At 36.9% G+C, this 25,817-nt stretch overlaps 8 protein-coding genes across 10 annotated transcripts in view; 5 read left to right on the top strand and 3 right to left on the bottom strand.

Annotated features, from left to right (window-relative positions):
- LOC127803642 (methyl-CpG-binding domain-containing protein 9) overlaps positions 1-1,747 on the top strand; it is a 40,908-nt gene extending 39,161 nt beyond the window's left edge. Inside the window, exon 11 of the mRNA XM_052340040.1 lies at positions 1,131-1,747. Within this exon, the coding sequence (XP_052196000.1) occupies positions 1,131-1,415 (285 nt within the window). The 3' untranslated portion in view covers positions 1,416-1,747. The remainder of the gene's footprint in view (positions 1-1,130) is intronic.
- LOC127803965 (uncharacterized) overlaps positions 1-25,817 on the top strand; it is a 106,840-nt gene that overhangs the window by 8,203 nt on the left and 72,820 nt on the right. The window lies entirely within an intron of this gene.
- LOC127803641 (bidirectional sugar transporter SWEET4-like) lies at positions 3,270-5,589 on the top strand. Its single transcript, XM_052340039.1, has 6 exons — positions 3,270-3,318; positions 3,650-3,686; positions 3,794-4,010; positions 4,128-4,289; positions 4,410-4,529; positions 5,482-5,589. Exons 1-6 carry the CDS (start codon positions 3,270-3,272, stop codon positions 5,587-5,589), a joined length of 693 nt encoding a protein of 230 aa, XP_052195999.1.
- Positions 6,055-9,761, top strand: LOC127803963 (peptidyl-prolyl cis-trans isomerase CYP38, chloroplastic). Its single transcript, XM_052340645.1, has 7 exons — positions 6,055-6,370; positions 6,456-6,749; positions 6,846-7,045; positions 8,335-8,570; positions 8,690-8,832; positions 9,146-9,217; positions 9,318-9,761. The coding sequence occupies exons 1-7, from the start codon at positions 6,203-6,205 to the stop codon at positions 9,543-9,545; spliced, it is 1,341 nt and encodes a 446-aa protein (XP_052196605.1). The 5' UTR covers positions 6,055-6,202; the 3' UTR covers positions 9,546-9,761.
- On the bottom strand, positions 9,809-13,569 carry LOC127803966 (serine/threonine-protein kinase STY13-like). The gene is made up of 6 exons (XM_052340648.1): positions 12,867-13,569; positions 12,478-12,599; positions 11,950-12,146; positions 11,608-11,782; positions 10,518-10,652; positions 9,809-10,291 (listed from the first exon to the last, which is right to left on the bottom strand). Exons 1-6 carry the CDS (start codon positions 13,165-13,167, stop codon positions 10,085-10,087), a joined length of 1,137 nt encoding a protein of 378 aa, XP_052196608.1. The 5' UTR covers positions 13,168-13,569; the 3' UTR covers positions 9,809-10,084.
- On the top strand, positions 13,369-16,362 carry LOC127803640 (photosystem I assembly factor PSA3, chloroplastic). Its single transcript, XM_052340038.1, has 4 exons — positions 13,369-13,392; positions 14,633-15,172; positions 15,355-15,519; positions 15,838-16,362. The coding sequence occupies exons 1-4, from the start codon at positions 13,369-13,371 to the stop codon at positions 16,156-16,158; spliced, it is 1,050 nt and encodes a 349-aa protein (XP_052195998.1). The 3' UTR covers positions 16,159-16,362.
- LOC127803970 (protein NUCLEAR FUSION DEFECTIVE 6, mitochondrial) lies at positions 16,473-20,434 on the bottom strand. 2 transcript variants are annotated; one of them, XM_052340655.1, is made up of 3 exons: positions 20,160-20,429; positions 19,947-20,065; positions 16,473-16,849 (listed from the first exon to the last, which is right to left on the bottom strand). In XM_052340655.1, the coding sequence occupies exons 1-3, from the start codon at positions 20,354-20,356 to the stop codon at positions 16,830-16,832; spliced, it is 336 nt and encodes a 111-aa protein (XP_052196615.1). In that variant the 5' UTR covers positions 20,357-20,429; the 3' UTR covers positions 16,473-16,829. The 2 variants fall into 2 exon arrangements, with proteins under 2 accessions (XP_052196615.1, XP_052196614.1); XM_052340654.1 differs by lacking the exon at positions 16,473-16,849 and adding an exon at positions 16,856-19,812 and having other exon boundaries at positions 20,160-20,434.
- LOC127803969 (uncharacterized protein At4g28440-like) lies at positions 21,040-24,217 on the bottom strand. Of its 2 annotated transcripts, none has more exons than XM_052340652.1 (3): positions 24,095-24,217; positions 23,055-23,287; positions 21,040-21,714 (listed from the first exon to the last, which is right to left on the bottom strand). In XM_052340652.1, the coding sequence occupies exons 2-3, from the start codon at positions 23,275-23,277 to the stop codon at positions 21,524-21,526; spliced, it is 414 nt and encodes a 137-aa protein (XP_052196612.1). In that variant the 5' UTR covers positions 23,278-23,287; positions 24,095-24,217; the 3' UTR covers positions 21,040-21,523. The 2 variants fall into 2 exon arrangements, with proteins under 2 accessions (XP_052196612.1, XP_052196613.1); XM_052340653.1 differs by lacking the exon at positions 24,095-24,217 and adding an exon at positions 23,848-24,039.

Here is a 25,817-nt window from a genome sequence, read left to right as displayed (position 1 = left end):
TCAGATATTTTCATCACGGTAATTGCATTATTCAGGCACTTATTCTAGTCATTCTGAAATAAGTTCACTGATTCATATTTCTGTTTGTTTTAATTCTGAACTTCTCAGCTGCTAAATTTCAAGTGCCTGAAAATTTTGGCATAGGGCAATGGCTACTTCTATAGGTGTAGGAGCACAGATAGAACACTAATCCTAATTTCTACCTTGAATTCTTAGGAGTTGCCTTAATAAGCTCATTGGCCTCCCCTCTTATGGATCTCTCTCTCTAAATGCTCCACAAGATATTTTTTCAATTTTTTACAGGAGACCTCTCTCTCTCTCTCTCTCTCTCTATATATATATATGTATATATATATGTATATATATACATGTGTGTGTATCAACATGGTTCCCACCATATTTCCGAAGCCTCTCAAGTCATGGCATGATAAACCTTCTTCTTCTAATTGATGGGTCTAGTTTCTTATCATTAAGTTTTCATGTTATTAAAATATGTGATTATATCTCAAGATGTTACAATTATGTTTCTTTTTTTTCTTTTTCGCTTAGAGTTACAATTTTGTATTTAATAGTAAGGCTGTATACTTTTATTTATTCTCGCAACTTGTCTTAGTTTCATATTTAACAGACTCATTAACATCGCGAATTATTAGTTTTTGTCCATAAAATGTATGCTATCAGATACTTTTTTTTCTCCTTCAACATTATATTATCTTGTCTTAACTGTTTTTACATGTGTTTTTTTTTTAAAAAAAAATTATTTAGGTGCCAAATTCTACAACTTGATGATAAAATATTATAATAATAACATCTTACTAAACCTACTTGCCTTGGTTTGAGAATCAGATATCTAAATTTATGAATTTTCTTTTATGTTAATTTCTCATAAAAATTGTGATTTTTGAGTGAGTATAATAATTAAATGAATTAGAAAGAGTGTTCAAATCGACGGTATCATTTGGCTGGACTTAGTGTTAATGAATTTTCTATCTTTTCATACCAAAAACAGATTCGTTCCTCCTGTTTTTCTCTGATTCATTTAAAGTTTGTTCACGTTAACATCACCATGCAATCTTCACTGGCCAGTCTCAGTGTAATATACCTGCATTTTTTGCTCTCTCTTTTTGCAGATGGTTCAAGCCGTTATTGTCTTAGAGGATATGATTAAGACAGAGTACTTGAAGAATATACGGTGGTACTGGTCTTCATTGTCAGCCGCTGCCAAGACATCCACCTTGTCCTCTCTTGCTCTGCGCATATACGCCTTGGATGCATCCATCAATTATGAAAAGAATTCGTCCAATTCAGGCCAACTCAATTTCAGCAGCCAACCGAATCCAGAGCCAGAGTCTGTTCCAGATGCAACGCAGAAATTTAAGCGAGGCAGGAAACTGAAAAGAAAACGAGGGGACTGACATCTCCTCTGTACATATAGGAATCAGAACCATTAACATTAGGTTAGACTTGATTCCTAGTTGAGGGTAAACTTCTTTCGACTAAACTTGGAGGGATTAAGCTCCAAGAGGATGTGATTGCATGCAAATGCATGTAATTTTGGATTATATTTTGTACCTTTTAAAATTTTCCGCTTGGACGAACAGGCGGTGCACCTTTTTTTTTTCGGGGATTACAGCTAGATTTACAGAAAAAAAGGATTAGATGTAAAGAAATTGGCAAAGATGGTACAGGCATATAGATGATTCTGAGCTTGCTCAGGCAATAGGCAAATATATTTCATTCTTTTTCATCTCTCTCTCTCCCTCTCAAATGTTGGACGGATTGATTTAGCTTCCGTCTGTTTATTGTATCTGTGTTCTCTGTTTGTGTTCAACTCTAGGTTTTGGACTTGAATGAGCAATGGGCATGGCTGCTACTGCTAAAGCTGGAAGAGCCAGTTCTCATCATGGAACAGCTATATATCTAGATAGATAGATGTTTTAATGATCTCTCCTTCCTTGCCAAATCTATTATGTTAATGTTTCTTTCTGCATATTAAATGCGGCGTTCAATGGTTTAGGGGTACTGTACCTCTTCTGCGTTAAGACTGTTGTACAAAAGTTCTCTTCGTTGGTTTTGGTTTTGGTTTTGGCTCTGTTAATTTGGTCCTCCTTGCTGTGATCTCTCCCCCTCCCACCTCAGATATTAAGATTTGAGTGCTTAAATAATATTTTTCTTCTTGAACATACAAGCTGTACTTGTAATAATTTTCAGTGAAAGGGAGCTGTGATTGACACTTTTTATTTATGCTTTATTTTTATATATTTAATTAAAACTGATTAGAGATCCATTTATATTCTTAATTCGGAACCTATCCCATCCCATTTTGCAACTAAACAGTGATTAAAATCTAGGTTGCATGGAAATGTGAACAGATACGATATAAAATAATAATGGAAAAAATTTATTTTTAAAAAATAAGAAATGAAAATGATAAAAAAACGTATAAATAAAAAATATATATAATTTTTAATATAAATTTAATAATATATTTAAATAAATATAAATATAAATTCAATGATCATGAATCATAATTTATTGTTTAAAAATAAATAATAAATTTTAAGAAAAATAAACAAACATAATAAATTTTTAAAAATTCCTCCATGATTAGAAGAGATTTAATTTAAACTTAAACATTTTGAGTTAGAGACAAGAAAAAATTTCATTTCTAAAATCTTTGTGGATGAAAGCACATTTTTAAATTGAAAACGCGTTTTTGATATTTTTTTAATATTATAAATGGTTGTAAAATGTTTTTAAAATTATAAAAAATAATCCAAAAATATTTATTTTAGTATTTTTCAGTATTTCGATATAGAGTTTTCAAAATAATATTTTTAAAATATTTTATGAAAATGGCATTAATTAGGAGTTGATTAGAATGAGATGGGCCAGCTGGGCTGGAGTATGGAGGAGGATGAGGCTGGCAGGAGGAGATGGGCCGCCACAACGTTTAATCTCAGTTGAGCTTTGAATTAGCTACAAAATAATTAATTAGTTTCTACTACGGCGAATACATTTTAATATTTAATTAGCTACATATTTAATGACACTCTTATATTAATATAATAAATTTTAATTTTTTTAATTAATATTAACATAATAATTTAAATATAATAATGTGAGACTCCGTAACCTTTATATATAATCCTTATATTGAAATGATGAAGTCAATCTCCCATTCACCAGTAATTAATTTGTTCCCCGTTTTCCATCTCTCTCTTTCTCTCTCTCTCTCTCTCTCTCTCTGTGCAAGCCGAGCTTTGACAATGGCGGTCGGGCCCGCAGATCTTGCTCGTACGATCATTGGCGTGACCGGTATGCATGTACTTTGTACACTAGTACCTGTGTCCTTTTTCGGTGCCTCCTGATTTGTTCCGCACGAACGTTGCTTGATTTTTAAGCTATGAATCGTAAGTTATTCTATGTATCGTTTGGTTGTCGAGAAAATGTAAGGTGAGAAAAAGAAACCTGCGTCCCGCGAAATGCAGAAGCTCTCGAGCTTGCATACTACTCTAGTTTTTACTACATTGCTCGCGCTGCTAGATAGGGCTAGGGTTTCTATCATCCATCGTTCTTTCTGCTTTCGTTTTTGTCAATTAATTTGTCTGACAATACATTGCCTTCATTCATCGCTTCCTCTTTGCAGGGAACATCACCTCTTTTCTCCTCTTTGCCTCGCCATTGTAACCCCCCGGCGCTCTCTCTCTCTATATATAAATATATATTGTAATTGCATAAGTAATGTAACTGGCAGAGTTGTAATCAAGGAGTTGATCGTTTTTGTGCGTAGGCCAACATTTTACAGAATCGCCAAGAACAAATCAGTGGAAGAGTTCAAGCCAGATCCGTACATAGCAGGAGCCATGAACTGTATATTCTGGATCTTATATGGTCTTCCTGTCATTCATCCCAACAGCATTCTGGTGCTGACTATCAACGGCATCGGTCTGGCGCTGGAATTGGGCTACCTCGCCATATTCTTCACCTATACCTGCACTGGACAAAGGGTAAATTAATTAATGCATACGAAAGTTAATATTCCAAGCAGCTGTAATTTCATTCTTATTCATTTTTGATTAATCGTGAGTACGTACTGTGTGTACCTATAAACAATTTATTCTCAGTTGAAGATAATCTGTATGCTTTTTGCTGAGGTGGTCTTCACCGCCATTGTTGCTTGCATTGCGCTTCTGGCATTTCATACAACTCCCAGCAGATCTAATTTCGTGGGCCCCTTCTGCGTTCTCTTCGGAGTGGTACTCTACTCTTCCCCGCTTACCATCATGGTACGCGTAAATGTCTAGCTAGTAGCTACGTACTACTAATTAATAATGGAATCATTGCTGCTAATAATACAATATATATATATATATATAGTTCCCTTAGTTGTGATCTTAATGAAGCAGAAGACGGTTATTGAGACGAAGAGCGTGGAGTTCATGCCCTTCTGGCTCTCAGTGGCCGCTTTCTCCAATGGCGTCGTCTGGCTCATCTACGCCCTCATCAAGTTCGATCCCTACATCATGGTCAGCTTTCTGTACCCACATTTAACTTCACTTATTTCTCTTTGATATTTAACTTGGGCTCTTCCAAATTATATGATATGAAGACCTTAATCTAACCAAATTAATTAATACATAAACAAGAGTTATTATAATAAGTAAAAACTCAATCAAAATTATATGACTTGTTTATATTCATTTATCAAGAAAGAAAATATTCAATTATTTATTTACAGTTGCAAACAGATGATTTGCACTGTAAATTATAAACAGGAAACAAATCAACAATCTCTTTATTAAGTAAAGATAGAATTTCCCTAAACCTATATTTTTGCTATGTACTTTTACATTTTTTTCATATGATCATTTAAACTTTTTTTTGTTTTAATTATACTACTAAACCTTTATTTTCAAGTCAACTTAACTCTTGTATTTTGATATTTTTTTTTCATATATATAACAATCTGAACTTTTTATTATTTTGATTACATCACTCGACTTATATTTTTTAATTAATTTAACTCATATTTTTACGTAAACAAAATATGACGTGTAATTTGTCTTCTTACTTGACTTTTTTTTTTTTTTACATATAAAAATACATGAATTAAATTGAGTTAAAAATATAAATTTGAAAGTATAATTAAAATAACGAAAATTTTAAGTTATTATACGAAAAAAAATGTCAAAGTATAGAAATTAAATTAAATTAAAAATTAAATTTAATGATTTAATTAAAATAATTAAAAAATATATGAACAAAAATATGAATCTCATCGTGAAATTGTCTATAATTCCCATATGTGTAACTTGTGTCGTTTTTAGCCTCAAAATAGGCCATCACGTAACGATAGTAATTAGTAAGTAATAGCTTTTGCCTTAAACACTGTAATAAATTAATAATAATAAAGAAATTATTTATTGATATTTTTTGTATTGCTTATTTTATATTATTATGTTATCATTATCATTATAGACTGGCAACTGCATCGGGGCAATATTAGGGGCAGCGCAGCTTGTTCTGTATGCTTACTACTACAAGCCTACCCCAAAAGGGCGAAATTTCAGCTTCAGCAGCATTTAGACTCATGGACGATATTAGGGGCTGCTGGATGGATGTCGACTTTCCCCGAGTTTCGTGCATATATTGCTTCGTTTTCGTCGGCGGCAGCACTTCTAAATTCCAGAGAGTTGATGACGCTGCTGCTGGTTCGTTTGTCCGCAAATGGCAGCAATTCATTCTGTGGCAAAGCAAAACACTGATTTCGGCATGTATTTTCAAATTTCATTAGCATATGATAATTGATCTTCTACTTCTACTAGTGCTTGCCTAATACATGTTGTAATAATGTTCATGCTTACTTAAAAGGAATTTTTAAAACTAGATTTGAGTAAAATAATAATAATAATAATAATAATTTTTTACAAGGAAAAACTGTGACAAATTGGCCTAACTAAATATCAGGAATTGTTATTTATTTATTTTCTCATTTACCATCTTATCCTGAGCTGGAGAATGAGTTGGAAAGATGCTCTCCAAATGCTTGGTACCTTATCTACTTTCTTCTATCTGCATCTCTCTCTTATCAATATCTATCTATCGCTGCCCGACGACACCTCCTCCTTCCCGTTCACAAATTCTTTCGTTCTGAACCCTAGTCCCTTTTGGCTCTTCTCTACACTTGCGAATCCCATCCATGGCAGCCATTTCCTCTTGCCACTATTGTTCTTTTCTATCTACTACCTCCAAACTTATCAACCCTAATGTCTCTGCCAATTCCCACAAGCATGCCTCGTTTCAGTCACTCAAGCCTCGTTCTTATTCTTCCCAACATCCTCGTCGATTTCAACTCCACGACAATCAGGTATAACTCATTTTACATCTTCATTTTTGTGAATTTTTGTCAAATTGAGGGGTTATATGTCAGTGGGACTGTGTGATTTGGGCAGAAAGATGGGTTCTTTCCCTTGAAAGAATGTGCAATTTCAATAGCATTGGCGGTTGGCCTGATTTCTGGAGTGCCGGAGCTGGGCTGGGCTGGCTATGCTAATGCAGCGCCGGCTCCGGCGTTTCCAGATTTGTCGGTGTTGATCTCGGGGCCGCCGATTAAGGACCCGGGGGCGTTGTTGAGATACGGTCTTCCGATTGATAACAAAGCAATAAGGGAGGTTCAGACGCCACTTGAGGATGTTACTGAGAGCCTCAAGATTGCTGGGGTCAGGGCACTTGATTCTGTGGAAAGAGTGAGCTTCCGTCATTTTATTCATTTTTATCGTTTCCTTTTCCCTTTTCCTTTATGAGCATTGGTAATGGAGAATTGTTTGTGGTGTGAGTTTTAGAATGTGAGACAGGCATCTAGGGCTCTCAAGCAGGGCAGAAGTCTAATTGTTTCGGGTCTGGCTGAGTCAAAGAAGGATCATGGAGTCGAATTGCTTGGCAAGCTTGAAGCTGGCATGGATGAGCTCCAACAAATTGTGGAGGATAGGAATCGTGATGCAGTAGCACCTAAACAGAAGGAGCTGCTTAATTATGTGGGAGGGTGAGTATGCAAACTCGACTTGATTTTACTCCTGTGCATCCCTATCCTCATGCCGTGCATAAGCTGTAAAGGGAAAGATGCAACATTTTGTGATGTCTGGGTCATCGTTATTCTGGTTGAAGATAATATGTGGGTCCATGAACCCTGATCCCTGTCACTCTGTTTTATGAGTTGCAAGAATTTTTATTACCTATTGAAAGTGGGACACAAAGCCTTATGAAGACGAGTCTCTAGTAAAAGATACACCCCACAACATCTGTTCTAGTCGTGTTTGGTTTAAATGGACATACAGTGACCTGCATTGGGCGGAGATTGGAACTTGTTTACAAATGTCTTTTGGAGGAAATATATATGGAGCATTGCGCAGAAGAAATTTAATTAGCACACACCTTTAGTCCTTCACCTCAAAATTTTCACAAAGCATTTGTGATGACAAAGGTTTTACTTCTGATTGACAATATCTAATCCAATCTCGTTGTGAAGGATGGTAAATGATACAGCTATCAAGAGGCAGTCCATTCAGCTGTGTTCATTTCTTAAACCAACCACCCCGTCCATTCAGCTGTGTTCATTTCTTAAACCAACCACCCGCCCCCAATTTGAGGGTTTAGCTGTGGCTGATTTGTAGGATACATTCATTCAGACTTATTTGTTCCTGCAGATGATCATAATCTTCCTCCTCTCGAGGCAGTACTACTTTTAACTTCAAAATTTGCATGTTTATAGATCTTACCTTCTCAAAATAGGCACTATTTGCCTTCTCACTCATCACTCTCGTTTGTTTAGCTGAATAATTGAAAATTCCATATATGCATTGTTCTGCTCATAAATGAGTTTAAATGACTCGTGTTTCTAAGAATTTTAACCTTAGGATCTCATCTAAACAAATATTATTTATGCAGGATAATGTGCTAACATGTGTCTTGATGTCTTCCAGAGATCAATGAGTTTGTGATGAATAGATGAAAAGAATATTAACTTGGTGCCCATAAAATGTTTTATCTGGCCATCCAAAAGAATTAAGAACCATAATAATAATAATAATAATAAAGAAAAACTTGCAGCCTACAGCAAGAGAAATTTTTTTAATGAAGGTGTGCTCTATAGTCTATACCATTTGGCCTGGTTCTTGGTCAAAATATCCTACCTTTTCTTAAAATTATGCCCTAACTTGAAAACTAGGGTTACGAAGGACTTCTAGCAGTAAATCTTCTTAAAATAAACTCTTCTCATATAGAACTTGTCATTGACTGCAGCTGAGATCTTCCTGGGGCATTGGATTTCTGCAGTGTTGAAGAGGATATGGTGGATGGTTTCCCATATGAAGTTCCTGAAGAGTACCGCAATATGCCCCTTTTAAAAGGGAGAGCTGGTGTGGATATGAAGGTCAAGATTAAGGACAATCCTAACGTAGATGAGTGCGTGTTCCATATTGTCCTGGATGGTTATAATGCTCCTGTAACAGCGGGGAATTTTGTTGATTTGGTGGAACGGCATTTTTATGATGGCATGGAAATCCAAAGAGGTGAGATGAGGATTCCAGCTTTGCTTTATTACTTAATTGATATATACCACTATCAAAGTATAGAATTAGTTTTTGAGCCACATTGCACAAAGCTTAAGGATTTTATTGGGTTTGTGTAGCTGATGGCTTTGTAGTCCAAACTGGAGATCCTGAGGGACCTGCTGAGGGGTTTATTGATCCTAGTACAGAGAAAACGCGTACAATACCTCTGGAAATAATGGTAAAAGGAGAGAAAGCACCTTTCTATGGAGCAACTCTTGAAGTAAGTACTCATCATTATCACTCTCTCTATCATTATCTCGACCTCAGATATCTTTTATTTCTGAAGAACTTTTAAGCTTAAGAGTGAGTGAGCAAACGAACAGGAAGGATGGTGGGAGGGTTTGCAATTGTGTTCACAAAAAGATTTATTTCTTCTATAATACCCTGGTTGCATGGAATTGTTTGACTAAGATTTATTTCTTTTGCTCAACGCATTATATTTCTTGTATTCTTTTCTTCTCCGTTGTGGCTGTTTATAATTGGATGATATACTTTCTTTATGGTCCTCATGATTTATAACCGGTTGTGCCCAGGATCTTGGCCTCTACAAGGCTCAAACAAAGCTTCCATTTAATGCATTTGGAACAATGGCCATGGCCAGAGATGTGAGAATTCCAAAGATTATGATCTTTTCTTTTTCTGATAATCTGATTGCAAATTAGAGATATCCCTTTTCATGTTCTTTAATTGGTTTCTGTCTGACAGGAGTTTGAGAACAATTCTGCTTCAAGCCAAGTGTTTTGGCTGTTGAAAGAAAGTGAGCTGACCCCAAGTAATGCTAACATATTGGATGGCCGCTATGCAGTGTTCGGTTATGTGACTGAAAATGAGGACTTATTAGCAGACGTCAAGGTTGGAGATGTCATAGAATCAATTCAAGTGGTCTCTGGCCTGGACAATCTTGTCAATCCAAGCTACAAGATTGCCGGTTAGTGTGCCCAACTCTGCATTACTAGTTTTGAATTTAGAGTACGCATTCCAAACAAATTGGTGGATGAGAGGATTCATTCATTTGGTTGCCTATTTGATTGATGATTCTCCATTCTTGTCTGAATGGTTTTCAGGAAGAATGTAATTATCTCTATAAACGTTGGCTATGGGATTAGATTTCTTCCCATGAGTATGGATATGATGACATCTCTTTGGTTACCGAATATCTAAAATTGTACAACAAATGAACAGACAGTTCCAAAAAGGGAAAATAATTGCCACATTTCCAGCGGGCAAACAAAATTAATAGGAATACGGTAAATAATGCATTTATATATTACACAAATGATGGCAGTAACTATTTAACTGTTACCAAGCCAGCAGCCTATCATAATTCACAAGGTCAAATGCTCTTCAACTCTGACTACCTTAACAGTTCCAACCCCTCCGGGCTATGGATCCCAATTACCTTGTCTGAAGTTAAACTAAATTTTGTACCTGCATTCTAATTGCTGCTCTCAGCCTTGAGAAAGAAACAAACTCTAAGGCCCTCGGTACCTGCGAAAACAGAAACAACCCTGAGGCTGATCGAGCGGGATCATCCCTCCACCCTTTGATGTGTCTATGGCCTCCAGCATTGAGACGACCTCGTCCATCTCTGGCCGCTTGTCAGGGTTAGCATCCCAGCATCTCTTCATTACATTTGCAAGAGAGCTTGGGCAACACCGGGGTATCTCTGGCCTCAGATTCTGTAAATCAATATAGCATCTCTTTTAAGGATATCCATGTCCATCCATGGTTTAAAACATTAAATAGCTTCTATGAGAATTGATCCATCATAGAACACTCTTCCAAGAGTTGGTATTTTGAAGAGTTCTAATATGAAACTATGAAAACAGAAAGTGAGATAAAAACACTTGAATGCCTTACGCCTTTCCTTTATAAGGGAAAACAACAATGTCCGCATTTCCCTACCTGGTGAACAACAGCTGATGTCACTTCTGCGAAGCTGAGATCAGGATATGGCATGTCGCAGCAGTATATCTCCCATAGGCAAATACCGAAACTGTATACATCGCATTTCCTGTTATATGGGTTCCCATTTAAAACCTGATCCATTGTTTTGTAATTGGTTAGACAGTAGGAAAGAGATCAAACCATGCATGTACTACATTTATGGCCCATGTAAAGCAAAGGAGTAATATCATTAGCCAACCCAAAGTTTAGAGCCCAACAATCTTACTGGTCATAGGGAGCCATCAGCTACCCTAACCTGAGGTTTAGAGATTCTTGGCAGAAAATATCGACATATTTAGTCCTTAAACTAAGTCATAGGGAGCCATCAGTCTCATCATGGTTGACGGCCACTTATGGTCAACAGAGGCGCTCACAAGGAACCGGGGCCATAAGCCGAACTAATGATTTCGCTTTGTTGACTGGTGCTTAGAAGCCTGGATAATGCTATTTGTACAGACTAGTTTTACAGGTGGCTTAAATGACCATTTTGCCCTTGTCTCCCCTCTCTCAATGACCATTTTCCCCCTTCCCCCTCCAGCAACCTCTCCTCTCTCTCCCCATCCTTTTGCCGCATCCTTGTCTCTGCAACCAGCCCTCTCCCTGTCGTTCTTCGCCTCCACCACCTCGCCTCTTCTCGCTGCTGCAACCTTGTTGTCTCGCCTCCTCACCGCTGCATCCTCCAACAACCAGCTCACCTCTCGATGTAGCGGCTACATGCGAGGTGGTTGGGGAGGATGCAGCGGTGAGGCAGCAAGGTTACAGCGGTGAGAGTAAGCGAGGTGGCTGAGGCGAAGAACGGAGGCGGGTGGTCGGTTGCAACGGCGAAGGAAGGGGAGAGAGAGAAGGGGGTGAACAAAAATCGCGATATATCACCCTATAAAGGGTTCTATAAACCCCTTTTTGTACAAATAGCACAACCCTAGAAGCCTTTAGGGCACAATATACACACTCAACTAAACTCCTCATCCCCAATAAATCACCTGTAACTAGATAATGCTTAAAACTAATATGCAAACATTTACTCCATACGCATGCTAGCTGACCATACCTCAGGTGCCATGTAACCAAGTGTTCCAGTTTCACCAGTCATGTCATTGGGATTTGAAGCCTCGACGCGAGCAACCCCAAAGTCAGCTATTTTAACTGTACGTGACTTGTCGAGAAGCATGTTCTCTGTCTTCACATCCCTGTGGACAATCTTCTTAGACTGCAGATAGCTCAACCTGCTTAAATTAGAAATAGGAGGTTTAGTTACCAAGTGCCACGAGCAGCTTCAGCAAAGCAAGAGTTACAAATCATGTTTAGAGTGACTAATTCCTTAACGGTCATTAATTTTAGGCTCAAAATTTGAAGAACAAATAAAGATAAAAGTAGAGTTCGAAAGCTTGACCCTCTTGCAAGATCCAGTGCTAGTTGGACGACTACTTTAAAAGCTAGCTTTTTTCTTCTGTTCTTGATAAGGAAAGATTTCAGTGCACCCCCAGGAAGATATTCAACAACAACACAACAGACATTTTTGGGCATGTCAATGTGGCCGGTGTCTGTCTGTACGTTTAGCGCCGACGTGCCCATTGTGGCCCCTATGAACTGCAAAAAGGATCCGGCATCCAAATGGTGAGAATTTTCCGAGTAAATAAGAAAGACCATTCAAGTACAGCATGTTCTTGTGTCATTTAGCTCGTGTTCTTGTAGGAATGAAGTTTGTTTTTGGGGTTCTCTAACCAGAGATGAGAGGGAAGTTTTCTATGTCCATATAAGACATCCTGGTAGAAGAGATAAACATAGCGAGGAACATGGTAGAAGTATAGATTCAAATCTAGGGCTTAGACAATGTTGTTTGAAGTGGGCTACAAATTGTGGAGCAGAATGAAGAGCAGTTTAATAAAAAATTAGAGAGAAGTGGAGATATAGTGGGTACCTTGGTAACATTAGGATGATCAAGCTTGTGCCACACAACAACTTCTTGCGTAAAAGCTGCTCTAAGCGATGCTATTTCTGCCTCTGTCCTGTGGCCCTCTTCCCCCCAGTCTAGAAGCTTAACTGAAGAGTGGAATTTAGTGTTAAAAGACCTTGGATTGACACCAATAATGGACGAAGTGATTGTTTACACACGACAGCGGTGCATTCAATTATCAGACAGACAGAAAAACTAATGAAACCCTCAGAAATCCCCAAAAACTGCTAATAATAGTAATCAGTAGCCAAAGCTGCCGTAATTTGTTTGAGGAACAGAAAGCGGGCATTGATTGATTGATTGGAAATGGGTAGTTTGAAGAAGAAAGAAGGAAGGAAGGAAGGAAGACGGACCTGCAACGTCTAGGCCGTCGTAGATGCCGCGGTGGACGGTGCCGAAGGTGCCGCGGGCGATGACGGACTTGATGAGGAGCTTGGAGGGATCGATCTCCCAGTCTTGTCTAGTAGTGATTTGGGGTGGTTGAGGCGGCGGCGGCGGTTGTTGGGTTTGGCTTTGATGGAGGAGTAGTAGTGGATCCTTGGTCTTCATCTTCTCCACGGTCCATGCTTGGCTGAGATGCCGCTGCAACTGCTCGTCCAAGCTCTTGAGATCGATCTGATCCGCCCTCACAAACCCATCATTCCCCCCCTCCATCTCGCTCTCTCTCGCTAGCGTAGAGTAGATAAATCAAAAGGAAAAGGGTATTGTGGATGGATGGATGGATGGATTGTGGGAGGGAGAGGGAGGCAGAGAGTAGACTGCCTATAAGGGTTTTCAGCAACCCTTAATTTCTCTTCTTATTCCTTGATCAAATCATCACCATCACCATCATCATCATCATCAGCATCAGCAGCAATGGCATGTGTGCACATGGATCTGGTACCTGTGTATACGTTCCTCAATCCTAATCCTCCTTCCCTTCCTTTCATTTTATTTTATTTTATTTCTCTCTCTCTCTCTCTCTCTCTCTCTCTCGTCTGAGCGTGTGGAATCAGGTGGGTTCACGGACTGTCAGTGCACTTTTTTCTACACACAGACACCACACTCACATCTCTCTCTCTCTCTCTCTCTCCAACTGCTTTCCGCATTTGGATTGTTTCTTCGTCCATTGATACGCCTGCAATATGTATCCACCAATTTATGGATAGTTTGACTTTTAATTCTACCTTATTAAATTTACCAGATGAAATTTCTCTTTCTCTTCTCTTCTCGTCTCTTCTCTTCATGTGAAAGATGAGATAATAGGCATTTTGAGTGGACGACTTTTATGGGTTTGTTTATTTAACCCTCTTTTCTTTATTAGGTATCTCATCATCTAAACAGCAACCCTAATACTAATACATAACATTTTATATCACAAAGCAAATAAAAGTTACTATTGTTATTACTATAAATGTTTTGTATTTTTAAAAAAAAAATATCACTAAACCTCCATAATGATAATAATATTTTCATAATTATAAATATTTATATTTAGTCAATAAATCATAGAATGGAATAGAATAGCAAGCAGTATGTGAGAGAGGATAAAATTAATTGAAGTCGATGATTCCATCCATGCATGCAATTGCCACCCAGTCAACTCTCCCTCGTTTGATTATTATATAATAATAATAATAATAATTTGGAATGGCTTTGCCTTGCGTTATTGTTATTTAAAATTATAAAATAAGACTAAATATATATTAACAGAACAACATAATAAATTGGGAATTATGGGGGTTATTCAAAATATATACTTAGAATAATAATAATAATAATAGAATTAAAACCCCACATTTGTTTTTAATATTGCAAAGGGCAGGCAGGCAGGCAGGCAGGACAGGAATGGCATCATCAAAAAGACTAATTTCGTAATTGGATTTCTAATCTTTAATCTTTGCGTGCAAAAGAAATTGCACGTGACAAACTTTCTACATCTCCACTTCACTCTTTAACACTTTTATCAAAATTAGGCGGTGCTGCTGCTCGCTCCCGTGACTCCTACATAACTGACGAGAGTGGGCCTAACAGCCCAAAACAATGCGGGCCTGTAACTTGGGCTTCGGCTTCAGTAGGCCAGTACAAGCCATGGTGCCAGAATAACAACTTGGGCTAGTTCGGCAGATTGGCCCTGTAGACATACACGTGGGCCTGGGCCGAAATTTTTTTGAATTCCCACCTAAAATTAAAAATATTAAACTATTTATTAAAAAATATTATCCCTTACCAAATAACTCCCATTATTTTGATAGGCGAATGGGAAAAAACTGAAGCTTTGCAGCTCCCCACCACTAACAAGAGCCATGGTGGCCGTGCCATACTCCGCCACATTATCTTCCCCCTACGCCACCACCTGCAAACCATCTCCGCCGTCTCTGCTCTACCTCTACAAAAACGCCGGCGCGGCGGCGGCGGCGGCTCCAAAGTCCCATCCAGCTCCAATGGAGGAGTCGTCTCCGTCAGAGCTTACATGGAGGACTCCAACTCCGTCTCCGGTTTCGCCCGGAAAGTGATTGGCTCGCTCCCGGTGGTCGGCCTCCTAGCAAGAATCGTGAGCGACGAAGGCGGCCTCGGCGGCGACATCATCGATTTCGCGGAGTTTCGGAGGAGGGTCGGCAAGAAATGCTCCATAAATGATTCCAGAGCCTTCTACGAATTCCAGGACCGCCGTGGCCGGGTATTATCTCCTTTTTGTTCTTTGGAAATTAGCGTTGCTTCAATGCTTCTTTTGATTGTTTTCAGTTTGCTCTCTGTGTTATGCTTTCTAGGGTTTGTTTTATAGAATTTAAGGATCTTTGAGATTGGAGCTAAGTTGGAGGATTGGGACTTTGTTGTTGTTGTTGTTGTTGTTGTGGGTAGTCAGGGGATCCACTGTATGTGTTGCTGTGCTGCTGGTTAGCAGCTGTTGGTGCGGGTCTGCTCAAATCTGAGGAAATATTGGAGGGTGTGGCAAGGCTTCGACTCTCTAATGACATCGAATTTGAAGAGGAGAATTTTATTTCGATGATGAATGAAGCAAGAGAGGTTTGTTCATCTCTCTCTCTCTCTCTCTCTCTCTCTCTCTCATATGTGTATGTGTCCCGAGATCTCGAGATGGGCTTTGGTACCAAAGGAAAATTATTCCTTTGTGACTGAAAGGTTGAGTTTTAGTTGTAAAAATAGCCTTTTTCGTGCACTAGATAGGCTTTTTGGGGGTCATTAGGCCTATAATCACTCAAAAGAAACCTTCCTAATACCAAATTAACAGGCTGCTTGTACTTCTTTATGGTATGGCTATTAGAAAAAAAAAAAAGTGGGGAAAGAAACTGAGAAATGATGTTGCTAATTGGCCAAAATCTGCAGAAGCGAGCAAAGCTGAAGGCCCCTCCCCCTACTGTCCCTATGGAGATTAGGGCTGAGAAAGCCCTTGAAGCTATTCGTGTGTGTTGCCTTGGCAAGGACCCAATTGAAGAAGAAGATGAGAGATTATTGTGTGTCATGCTAAATGCTGTTTTCCCCTCAGTTGGCAAAGCAGAGATTGCTAGAATCGTCAAAGACAAGGTAAGGAGAGTAGCAGAAGGGAGTGAAGCCGACCTAGTTCCAGAGCCAAAAAGGCTGTCTAAAGAAGCTGTGCAGCTCCAAATGAAGGATCTCCAGTTTCTAAAACAGAAAAGTGAGACTTAAGAAGGCTTCGCCTTTGTTGTGGTGATGCCAATGGAATTTTAGAGAATGCACATTATCTGAAATTTGTTAAAGACTGAAACAGTAAAGTAGCGGGAGAGAGAGAGAGAGAGAGAGAGAGCCTACCACCAAGTAGCACAGAGGTGATACTTCCTAGTTACTGTTTCTAAACAATCTGCAGGTGCTTAAATCAATATCCTTTATCAACTCTTCATACTTTCAGCCAATCAAATTGGCATTTGGCCCTGTGAACTGATTACTGATTAGATCAACCAGATAAGTAAACTAACAAGAAAAGTAGATATCTAACTCTAGAAGATACAACTACAAATCATTGCATGATTCCAACTGTTAAATTTAAATTTAAATACAAATTTGTCTAACACCAATCAATCTGACTAGCCATCAAAGGAAGGACTGAAGATGATTAAATGAGGTAGCTTTGCCAATTCAATTTTCATTCAGGGTAACAACATACATTCTGGTGGAACATCTCAAAACTGGGGGTGCATACAAAAGTCGAGAATTAAACTTCCATAAAAAGTAGGATATATTCTTTCTTTTCTTTTTTTTGCGTGTCTAAATAATTTATTCCAAGATGACAGGAGAAGAGAGAAAAATCCACTTTCAGAAGTAACCCTGGCAGCATCAACGAATATTACTTCAAGGTCCTGCTATAGAGGTGTTGCAAATCCTGTCACCGCATGAAAGAAAATAACACCATGTCATTCGAAAATATACATTCTTTGAAGTTCAGATGATAAAGAGCATAACACCAAGCAACAAGTTTTTTTTTTTTTTTTTTTTTAATATGTGCTTGAAGAACTGATCCGCACTTTCTTCTCAATATACCCTAAAATCTTTCAAAAATTTCAATCGCCAACAACTGCAGCATCACATGTCAGAACTAGAGACCATTTGCATGCTTTGCCTTATCTGAAGCATAATACGTAACAGATCAATGCAGCATGACAGAAAATATTATGGCACCATTCCCCTTCTAAAAGAGTCCAAAGATTCTTTCAAAAATATCGCATTGGGTATCCAATTTCTAATGGAGTCTGTGAATCCTATTTCATTTCTGAGAAACAGAATCCCTAACTTTGGTGCACCTAAGAGATCTAAATGAAACAGAAAAAAATGAAGTTAATCATGCTCACAACATGATAAATATACAACATATAGGATTCAGACAAACAGAACAAGAAGTGAATTTCTCTGACTTCAACTTTTAAACACATAGGCATTCCCATAATTCATAAGTGTTCAACCTTATGAATAACAGATAGCCAGAAAATCAGGAGAAACCACAACTCCACTAAGCCCCTCAAAGTTTATAACTTAGGGTACTTAACCCCCTTGTAGCTTTATTTTTTACTGATAAAACCTTTTGACATCATTTCCAAACGAAAAAAAAAAAAACTAGATTTACATGCCCAAAAAAATGACCACAATGTCCCAATTAATCTTAAACAATTATACACAATTATATTATTACAAATCAATTAAAAATAAAAAAACTGAACTTACCCTTCAATGGAGGAAATGGTGCTAATTGCCAATTTGAAAAGTAAAAATAGGGAAAAAGTGAAAAAAAATGTAACCACTAACCCTAATTAGTCCCCAAATCCCAAGCAAAATCCCAATTTATCTCCAAAGAAGTGCAGAAGCTAATTAATTCATAATCTAAGCGAAATTCAATTCATCCTTAAATCACAAAAGAAAATTAGTCTACATTTTATCTTTGAATCATGGAATTAAAGTAGTCTCCAAAGAATTGAATTTTCTTTTTTTCCCTCAGCAAATATGGTTTTTGATGGAATTTTCAAACATACAATTATTTGAATTTTCTTGTCTTTTTACTCGAATACAGTTTTGGTTGAATTTTCAAACACTGTATTTGTGCTTCTAATTTCAAATGTTTGAATTTTCTTGTTTTATTTTTGGGTTAGTGGTTACATTTTCCTAGTTTTTCTCTCTGTTTTCCTCTCAAATCATCAATTGGCGCCACTTCCCTCCACTTAAGAGTAAGTTTGGTATTTTTATTTTTAATTGATTTGTAATAATAAAATTGTGTAATTGTTTTAAGATTAATTGGGGCATTGTGGTTATTTTCTTTTACCAGCATGTAAATATAATTTTTTTTGGCAAAAAAATTATGTCAAAGGGTGTTATAGGTCAAAAATAGAACTGCAAGGGAGTTAACTGTCTCAAATTATAAACTTTTGAAATTTAGTAGATTTTAGCCTTGATATAATTATGCAATTTGAATTTGATGCCACCTTTAATCTAAGGAAGGGTTATCAACAAGAGTTGATAAATAAAACATTGACCACACTGAATGGTCAATCGCATTGCACAAAACAATCCTTCTGGTTGGCTGACCTGGCTGCTCAGTTTTATATATTCTAAAAAGATAGTCTCACCATACGTCCCTTAGTTTAGAACAACCGACACATGGTTGTTTCAACCCTTAACCGTTACATTACCCCACTCAACGAGGTGAAGATATTATTCCCCCATCCTTAAATCTGTGGCTCCATGTAGACACATGAAACTTTAGAAACCTATATGCTGAGCTCATTGTTCAGAGAAACCGCTAACAGATAGTAAAAGATTTGACCAGTTTGACAATGGGAGACCAGTAAAAACATGGACGTTCAATTTTGTGTACAAGTTGATTGGTTCAGTTATTTGAATATTAAAATGTTAAAGCATTTGTTCTAGATTAGGGCTTGTAATGTTAGGGATATTTCATGTAATATTTCTGCTGTTACGTTTCTAGAAAGATTTTATTATTTTTCTAGGGCTGACCGAGTTGGTTGTAACTGCCGGTCTTGGGCAGTCGGTCAGGAGGCTTTTCCACCCTCTATTGCTTATATATAGAGGCCAGAGGGAAGGTTTTAGATATGCTTTCTTTCACGGGTTAGCAAACTGTCTTGAGGTAAGATTGAGCAGTGAGGAAGAGTGTATATCTTTCTTGTATCAACTCTATATAGCTTTCAGCTTTATGGGCTAGGTGAGAGTTGAGTTTGAGTGCTTTGTAATCTTGTATTATCATTCAAGATAGTGGAGAAAGTAGGGGCGAAAGCCAAGCTGGATGTAGGTCTTTCATTGAGACCGAACCAGGGTAAATTCTTGTGTGTCTTGATTGGTTCTTGATTGTTTTCTGATTGCTGTTCATTTGCGAATTAGAGAGAGATTTTGTTTGAGTGTTTGAGTGATCATATAAAGGGTGAGATCTAGGTTAACATAAAACTTCACTAATCAAGAGACAAATTATTTCTATCAAAGTTAATGTTAAGCACATAATGACACCACCTATATGTACAGAGAAAATTAATACAAGTTCATTCTTTTATCTGGGTAATTCTTTCTTTTTCTGTCATCATTGTATAGTAAACTAGATCTGAAGTTTTGGGATACACAAAAATACATTTTCCACAATAAAAAATAAATATGCTGAAAATTAGATTTCATAACAAAGATGAGCTATATTTTTTTTGGCAAGTTCAAAGACCATGGACCTTGAATAGAATCCCATTGTGTTAAAACTTCCAAGCTTCAGATTTTTTACGCAAAAAAGAAGAACCTGACTTTGGCAGGGTGCATGGTTCTTCGCAATTCAGTGTATATAATTGAAACAGGCCCAGGCTCCTAATCAGCGGGCAATAGGTTTGACAAGAAGACAGATTCACATGAACAGATAATATCAGTACGAAAATGTTCAAGTTCCAAATAATTGAGCCATTAGGGAAACAACACAAACAAAGAAGAGAAGCATTGCTTACCTTCAGAGACACAACCCCATTGGCTAACCTTTGCAGATAACATAGACCTGAGCAAAGCGGAAGCAGTAGCAGAGTGCAGAGGTATCAACGACTCTCCACCACTCAACTCCACAGGTAGCCTACAATACATTCATCATTTACGACAAACGTACTATGCAATTGAACTTGCACTGGAGCCGAGTTCCACAAGCCTATAAGAGTATAAATATGAACCTGGTGGAGAAGAAGAGATTGTGGCGGCGAGAGAAGCGAGAGGGAGCAGCAGGATTTGAAGGTGCCAGACCGCCGAGGTTGGATTGCTTGGAAGCAACTGACGACGGCGGCGATTGGACTGTCCGGTTGCGACTCATGATGGATCTAGCGGACGCCGTTGATCTCTGAAACAGACTTCTCGCAGAGTTGGACGCCATTTTTCTCTTGCTGATTCCTGCTATTCACGCTAAACCCTCTGTCTCAACAAGCGGTTCCAGAGATCTAAAACCCTAGCCAATTTTGCAAGTGATGATCATTGATCAGACTTGGGTAGGCCCATTCTCAAAAATTAAGCCCATTGGGCCCGATAGCATCCATATCACGTCATCCTCGATTCAGCCCAAGAGCCACGAGTTGAGTTGTTGCTTTTATTTTGGTTCCGAATCGTGTCGGCCATGACAAATAAATCACACTCAGCTTTAATGTCACATTTTCGAATATATCATGAGAAATAAATTATAAGTTAGACTTTTAACTCTTACGCAAGACGAAAATTAAATTTACACCTCACCAAATTAACACTGACATATTATTCATCCGACTGCTCGACGTGAGAATAACATTTGTCATCTTAATCTTAGATTACATAAAATCCCTAATTTAGGATAAAAATTATTATGATGTTTAATTTATCAAAATCATGTTTGATTTGTAGCGCACACAAAATTAAAATATAAAAATTTAACTAATTTAAAAATATAATTAAAATAACAAAAAAATTAAATCATCATACTAAAAATACATAAACAAAAATATAAATTTGATCTCATGACCCTTTTTAGCAGCCAATAAGGACAGTAATTTTCAATAAAACCCACAACACTTGCAAGAAATAAGAACAGGATTTTCAACATTGAGGTATATTATTTCAGCAAAGCCCACAACACTTTAGAACTGTATTTGCACAGCATTGTCATGTATATATAAAGATCCCAAATAAGACAAGTCCACATCTTAGCCTTAAAGTCCACATCTTAGCCTTAACCCAAAAAGAGAAAAAAATAAATAAAACACAAAGCAAGTTCCTTTAACTAAGCAAGCTGACTGTAGCAGGGGCGGTTATAGAATCCCAATTTATTCCACCAGAGCAGACTCACTCGATGCCCACCATACCAAGCAGACAGTCAATACTTTCTTGTAGACATATAATCCCAAAGATATTCCTGTTAAACAAGAAACTTCCCGGGCATCATCAAGCAACTATAGGAGGATCTGAAAAAGAACTTAAACATCACTTTGCCAATCTCGCCAACCACAAAAATCCATATCTTGCCCGATTCAGTTGTTTTGGCCCCATAGTAGTAGGAGTGACCACATTCCCAGAATCAGTCTTCCACCACATTGACCAGTTCATATTCAACCAGTGATAGGTTGTTGTCCTCTTTAACGGCGAAACCAGCTGGCTCGGTCACCTCTACACGCCCCCATTTGTCCACGGCCAGCCTCATCGACCCTTTAAACATATCGATCTTTGCATTGCGTAAAATTATGGTAACTTCAGGTTTCATCATGTCCACTGCATGAAAAGTGAAACACACAAATTAAATCGATGTGCTCAAAACAAGACCAATAGCACATTGTGTGGTAATCAATCAGTTCACGGAAGGTAAAATTCCCTACTGAATATAGCAAAACTACATGGTTAAGGTAGTCAGGCGATGTATGACAGTGGCAAATACCTACAAACAGCACCATTGCCATTTGATGTACATGTAGAGAGACATAAACTCTAAAAAATCAAAAAGTAAAACGCTGAAATGACCAAGAGCAGTAAATACACCCCCAGACATAGCTCATAATGTATTTAACGATAATGGTAGTGGAAAGACACATTCAACAACTTTGAGGAAGCAAAGCTGCAGAAAAGCTCAATGTGGCTTATAATCCTAACAGAATATTCAGCAACCTACCCCAACCCTAGTTAACATAATGCAGCTCAGTGATGTTCTAACATGACCACAAGCCTAAAAGGACATCTCTAATACAAACCATACAAAATTCTTTCAACATTAAAATCATGCTCTCACAGGGTGAGTCTTAGTGGCAAAAGTATTGCGGGCTTTGTGACCAAAAGGTCACCAGTTCAAACTGTGGAAACAGCCACTTTGCTAAGTAAGAATATGGTTGCATATAAAATAACCCTCCCAATAAAAAAGAAAAACATAATTGTGATGCACAAAATTTTATTTATAGTGAAATGATCTTCAGTTTGAGATGAAGCCCCTGTATCATTATCAATCCAGGAAACCAAGCCTTCCAGGATTAAGGTAATATTGAAAATATGACATGATTAATTTTAAAACATAGTGAAAGAAGTGGCATATCTATATGTATCAAGAAAATATGCAGCTACTTTTCTAAATGAGATGCAAAGGAAAAATCTGAAGTGCACTTTATATAATTGAAGGACATAAATTGTCCAATATATCCAACTAGAAGACAGTCATGTCTGGCGCAAGCCAGCCATGTCACTAATTTCTCCCCTCAAATTATTCACAGCCATGACTATATCAACCATTCTATTAGACACCCTGTTAACTCCTTCTCCAGAAGCAATGCAGAAATCAAAAGATGACCATCGTGGTTTTTCAAACAACTGTTTAAAAGGATTAGGAAAGGAGAATGCCACGTGATTGATATCCATCAGTAAACTATTAAACTACTGCCACCATCTAATTTATTGGAGAAAACTAAAAGCTACACCACTACGAACAAGAATCAACACAAATACCTTAGTATTTCTAACAGCAAACACAGTAGCCCCAGCACATTATAATACATCAAATATAGAATTATTAAACCGCCACCGCGGCCATGAACAAGATTCAAAATTTCATATCACCCAAAAAAAAATACCTTGCTCATTCCTTGCAGTAAAGACAATGGTCCCAGTTTCATCTCCAACCAGGCACTCAGCAATCTTCATTTGGCGTAGTTGGGGTCCATCTGGGCGGCCCTTCTGTAATACCATCTTTGAACTAACAACCTTGACAGTGAGATTGTGTCCGCTGGTTCCAGGACGTAGCTGATCAACCTTAGTGAACACTGGTTTCCTCATAGTTGATTTTGCTTCAGCCATTTACAACTACCTGTACAACGTCAAATAACTACATTAACAATTTATCCTCTTAAATGTTAAACATGGATTCTAGCGTGTATAAACATGGCTTAGACGCTCAAAAACTGTATCCACATCATTATGGTAAAATACATGTACCGTGAAAATGAATTCAAAAAACCAAGAGATTTACTTCATGCAGTTGGAAAGGATATTTGAATACATACTGTATTTATATTGAGCTAATGGAAAGACATGTCCTAAGTTCAAAGTATAAAATATCTAAATACAAGAGTACGGGATCCATGCCCAAAGTCATCGCTAAATTCATTTTGGAAAACCAAATACATGAATTGATTTCTTTAAAATATTACGAACTTGGAACTTCAGAATATTGAGAGTCATCAATTTAAATTATAGCGACTTGAAACACATTCCAACACATGGGATAAAAATTAAAAAAAAAAAAACAGCAGATTAAACAAGAAAAATTCCAAGCCCATCAAAGTAAAAGCATCGACTAATGCATCGTGAGTCACGAATAAATCAAGAATTACGCAACAGCTGAAAGATCAGTAACGGAAGACGCACTAGTATAGTCATCATCATCATCCATATCAGCGCACGACAGGAGGCGGAAGTACATATCAATGAAACGAGATCGGTGAATCAAATATCACAAGGAAAAATACTAATGCAAAGAACAAACAGTGGCAAAAAATGGATCACCAAGCATGAGCATATGTATCAGATCAAAACCCTAAAATTAAGATCGACTGAACTGCTGAAAATATCAGATTGATTTTGAAGTTAAAATCGACTATTGGAAATCGATCACCTTCTCTGTCGTATGGATCGAACGAGAGAGAGAGAGAGAGAGAGAGATATCGGAGGACTCGGAAGTCGGAAGTCGCAGCGAAGTTTGATCTGCACTTTCCTCAGTTTGTGAATTGCGTAAGGTGGCCGTCGGTACACCTTTTCGATCGATGGGTTACGGCATTTATCACCGTTGATACCCCAGTCTCAGAACACATCTCGAACGTACACGTGTACAAAGTAACCATCAATACTTTTTAAATGAAAATGTAGTTTTCTCTTTGAAATCAAAAGCTAAAGAGTAATGCTGTTGGTACACATCATTTTTATAGAGAGATTAATTAAAAAAATTTAAGATTAAAGATTCGAATACGGAACCTTATACCGACTATATAACGGCTACACTTAAAGTTCTTTGAGATCAACGCGTACTCGTCCTCAACCGCTGAATTATGTCCGTAGGGGAAAAATATAATTTTTTCTATTTTTTATTAATGATGGAAGCATACAGAGTTAGGTTAAAAAATATTTATTTTATTTTAAAAAATTAAAAATTATATATTTTTAATTTGTATTTGTTTAAAAAAAAAACACACGCACATGGACAAATAGTAGAAAACAACACATCATATTTTTGCTTTTTCCGCTATAAAAATTTCTCTTCATGTGACCTTTCGAAGAGAATCGACAAAAACTTTATTAATGATTTCATCTCTTAGGCAACATAACAATTGCCCGACTAAAAGAGAAAAGGGTGGGCCAGTGCCTTTCATCTCTTTTTATCACCCTTATTAAACCTTGCTCCCCAACTTGCCCCCCACGCTATGTCCATCCGCATTGATTGATTTTCTCAAATTCCAAATTTCACGTTTTTGTCATATTTTTTGTTATTTTAATTATGCCTTTCAACTTGAGTTAATTTAATTTTTATATTTTGATACTTTTTTTATATAGCAATTTAAACTTTTCATTATTTCGATTATACATTTATACTTACTTTTTTTAATCAATTTAACTCTTGTACTTTGATGTGTAAATAAAAAAAATCAATTTAATCCATTTTTTATACATTAAAATACAATAGTTAAATTAATTTTAAAACATAAATACATATGTATAATTGAAATAACGAAATATTCAAGTTAGCATAAAAAAAATATCAAAATATAAAAGGTTAAATTAATTCAAAAATATAAGTATATAAATATAATTGAAACAATAAGAATTTTGAATGATCATATAAAATAAAATAAAATTATAAAGACAAAAATATAAATTTAACTTATTTAATTAGCCTAAAACCCTTCCTTTTCCCTTATCAGGATATAAAGTTATCTTCTCGACCTTTCTTTACAGTGATTCCCTTGTCTGATAAATGATTTAAGCATAAATTTATAAATTTAGGGTTTGTGTGTTTTCTCTTATAGTAATTTCGCTATGATAATTATTCATGTTTAAAGATATGTTTATTTGTTTGATTATATGGTTAAAAGAACATGTCACGTTATTATATATTTTTTTTGTATTACAATTTATTACCTTATTGGGTCATCGTTGTCACTAATTATTTAAAAATTTTTTTTCGAGATGCTAAATTACTAATTATATTTTATGATAATTTTTGTTTGAATTCATACTATGTTTATTTTGTAATTCTAATTGGACAATGAGACCTCTAATTCTCAAAGTTCATAAATTATTTTTTAATATTAGGCAATAACGATGAGATGTCATTGAGACAATGA

The sequence above is a fragment of the Diospyros lotus genome, chromosome 6 (genome assembly GCF_014633365.1).
Source record: "Diospyros lotus cultivar Yz01 chromosome 6, ASM1463336v1, whole genome shotgun sequence".
In the NCBI taxonomy this organism is placed as follows: domain Eukaryota; kingdom Viridiplantae; phylum Streptophyta; class Magnoliopsida; order Ericales; family Ebenaceae; genus Diospyros; species Diospyros lotus.
Note: the sequence above shows the minus strand (reverse complement) of the source record. Positions and strands in the feature narration are given on the sequence as shown.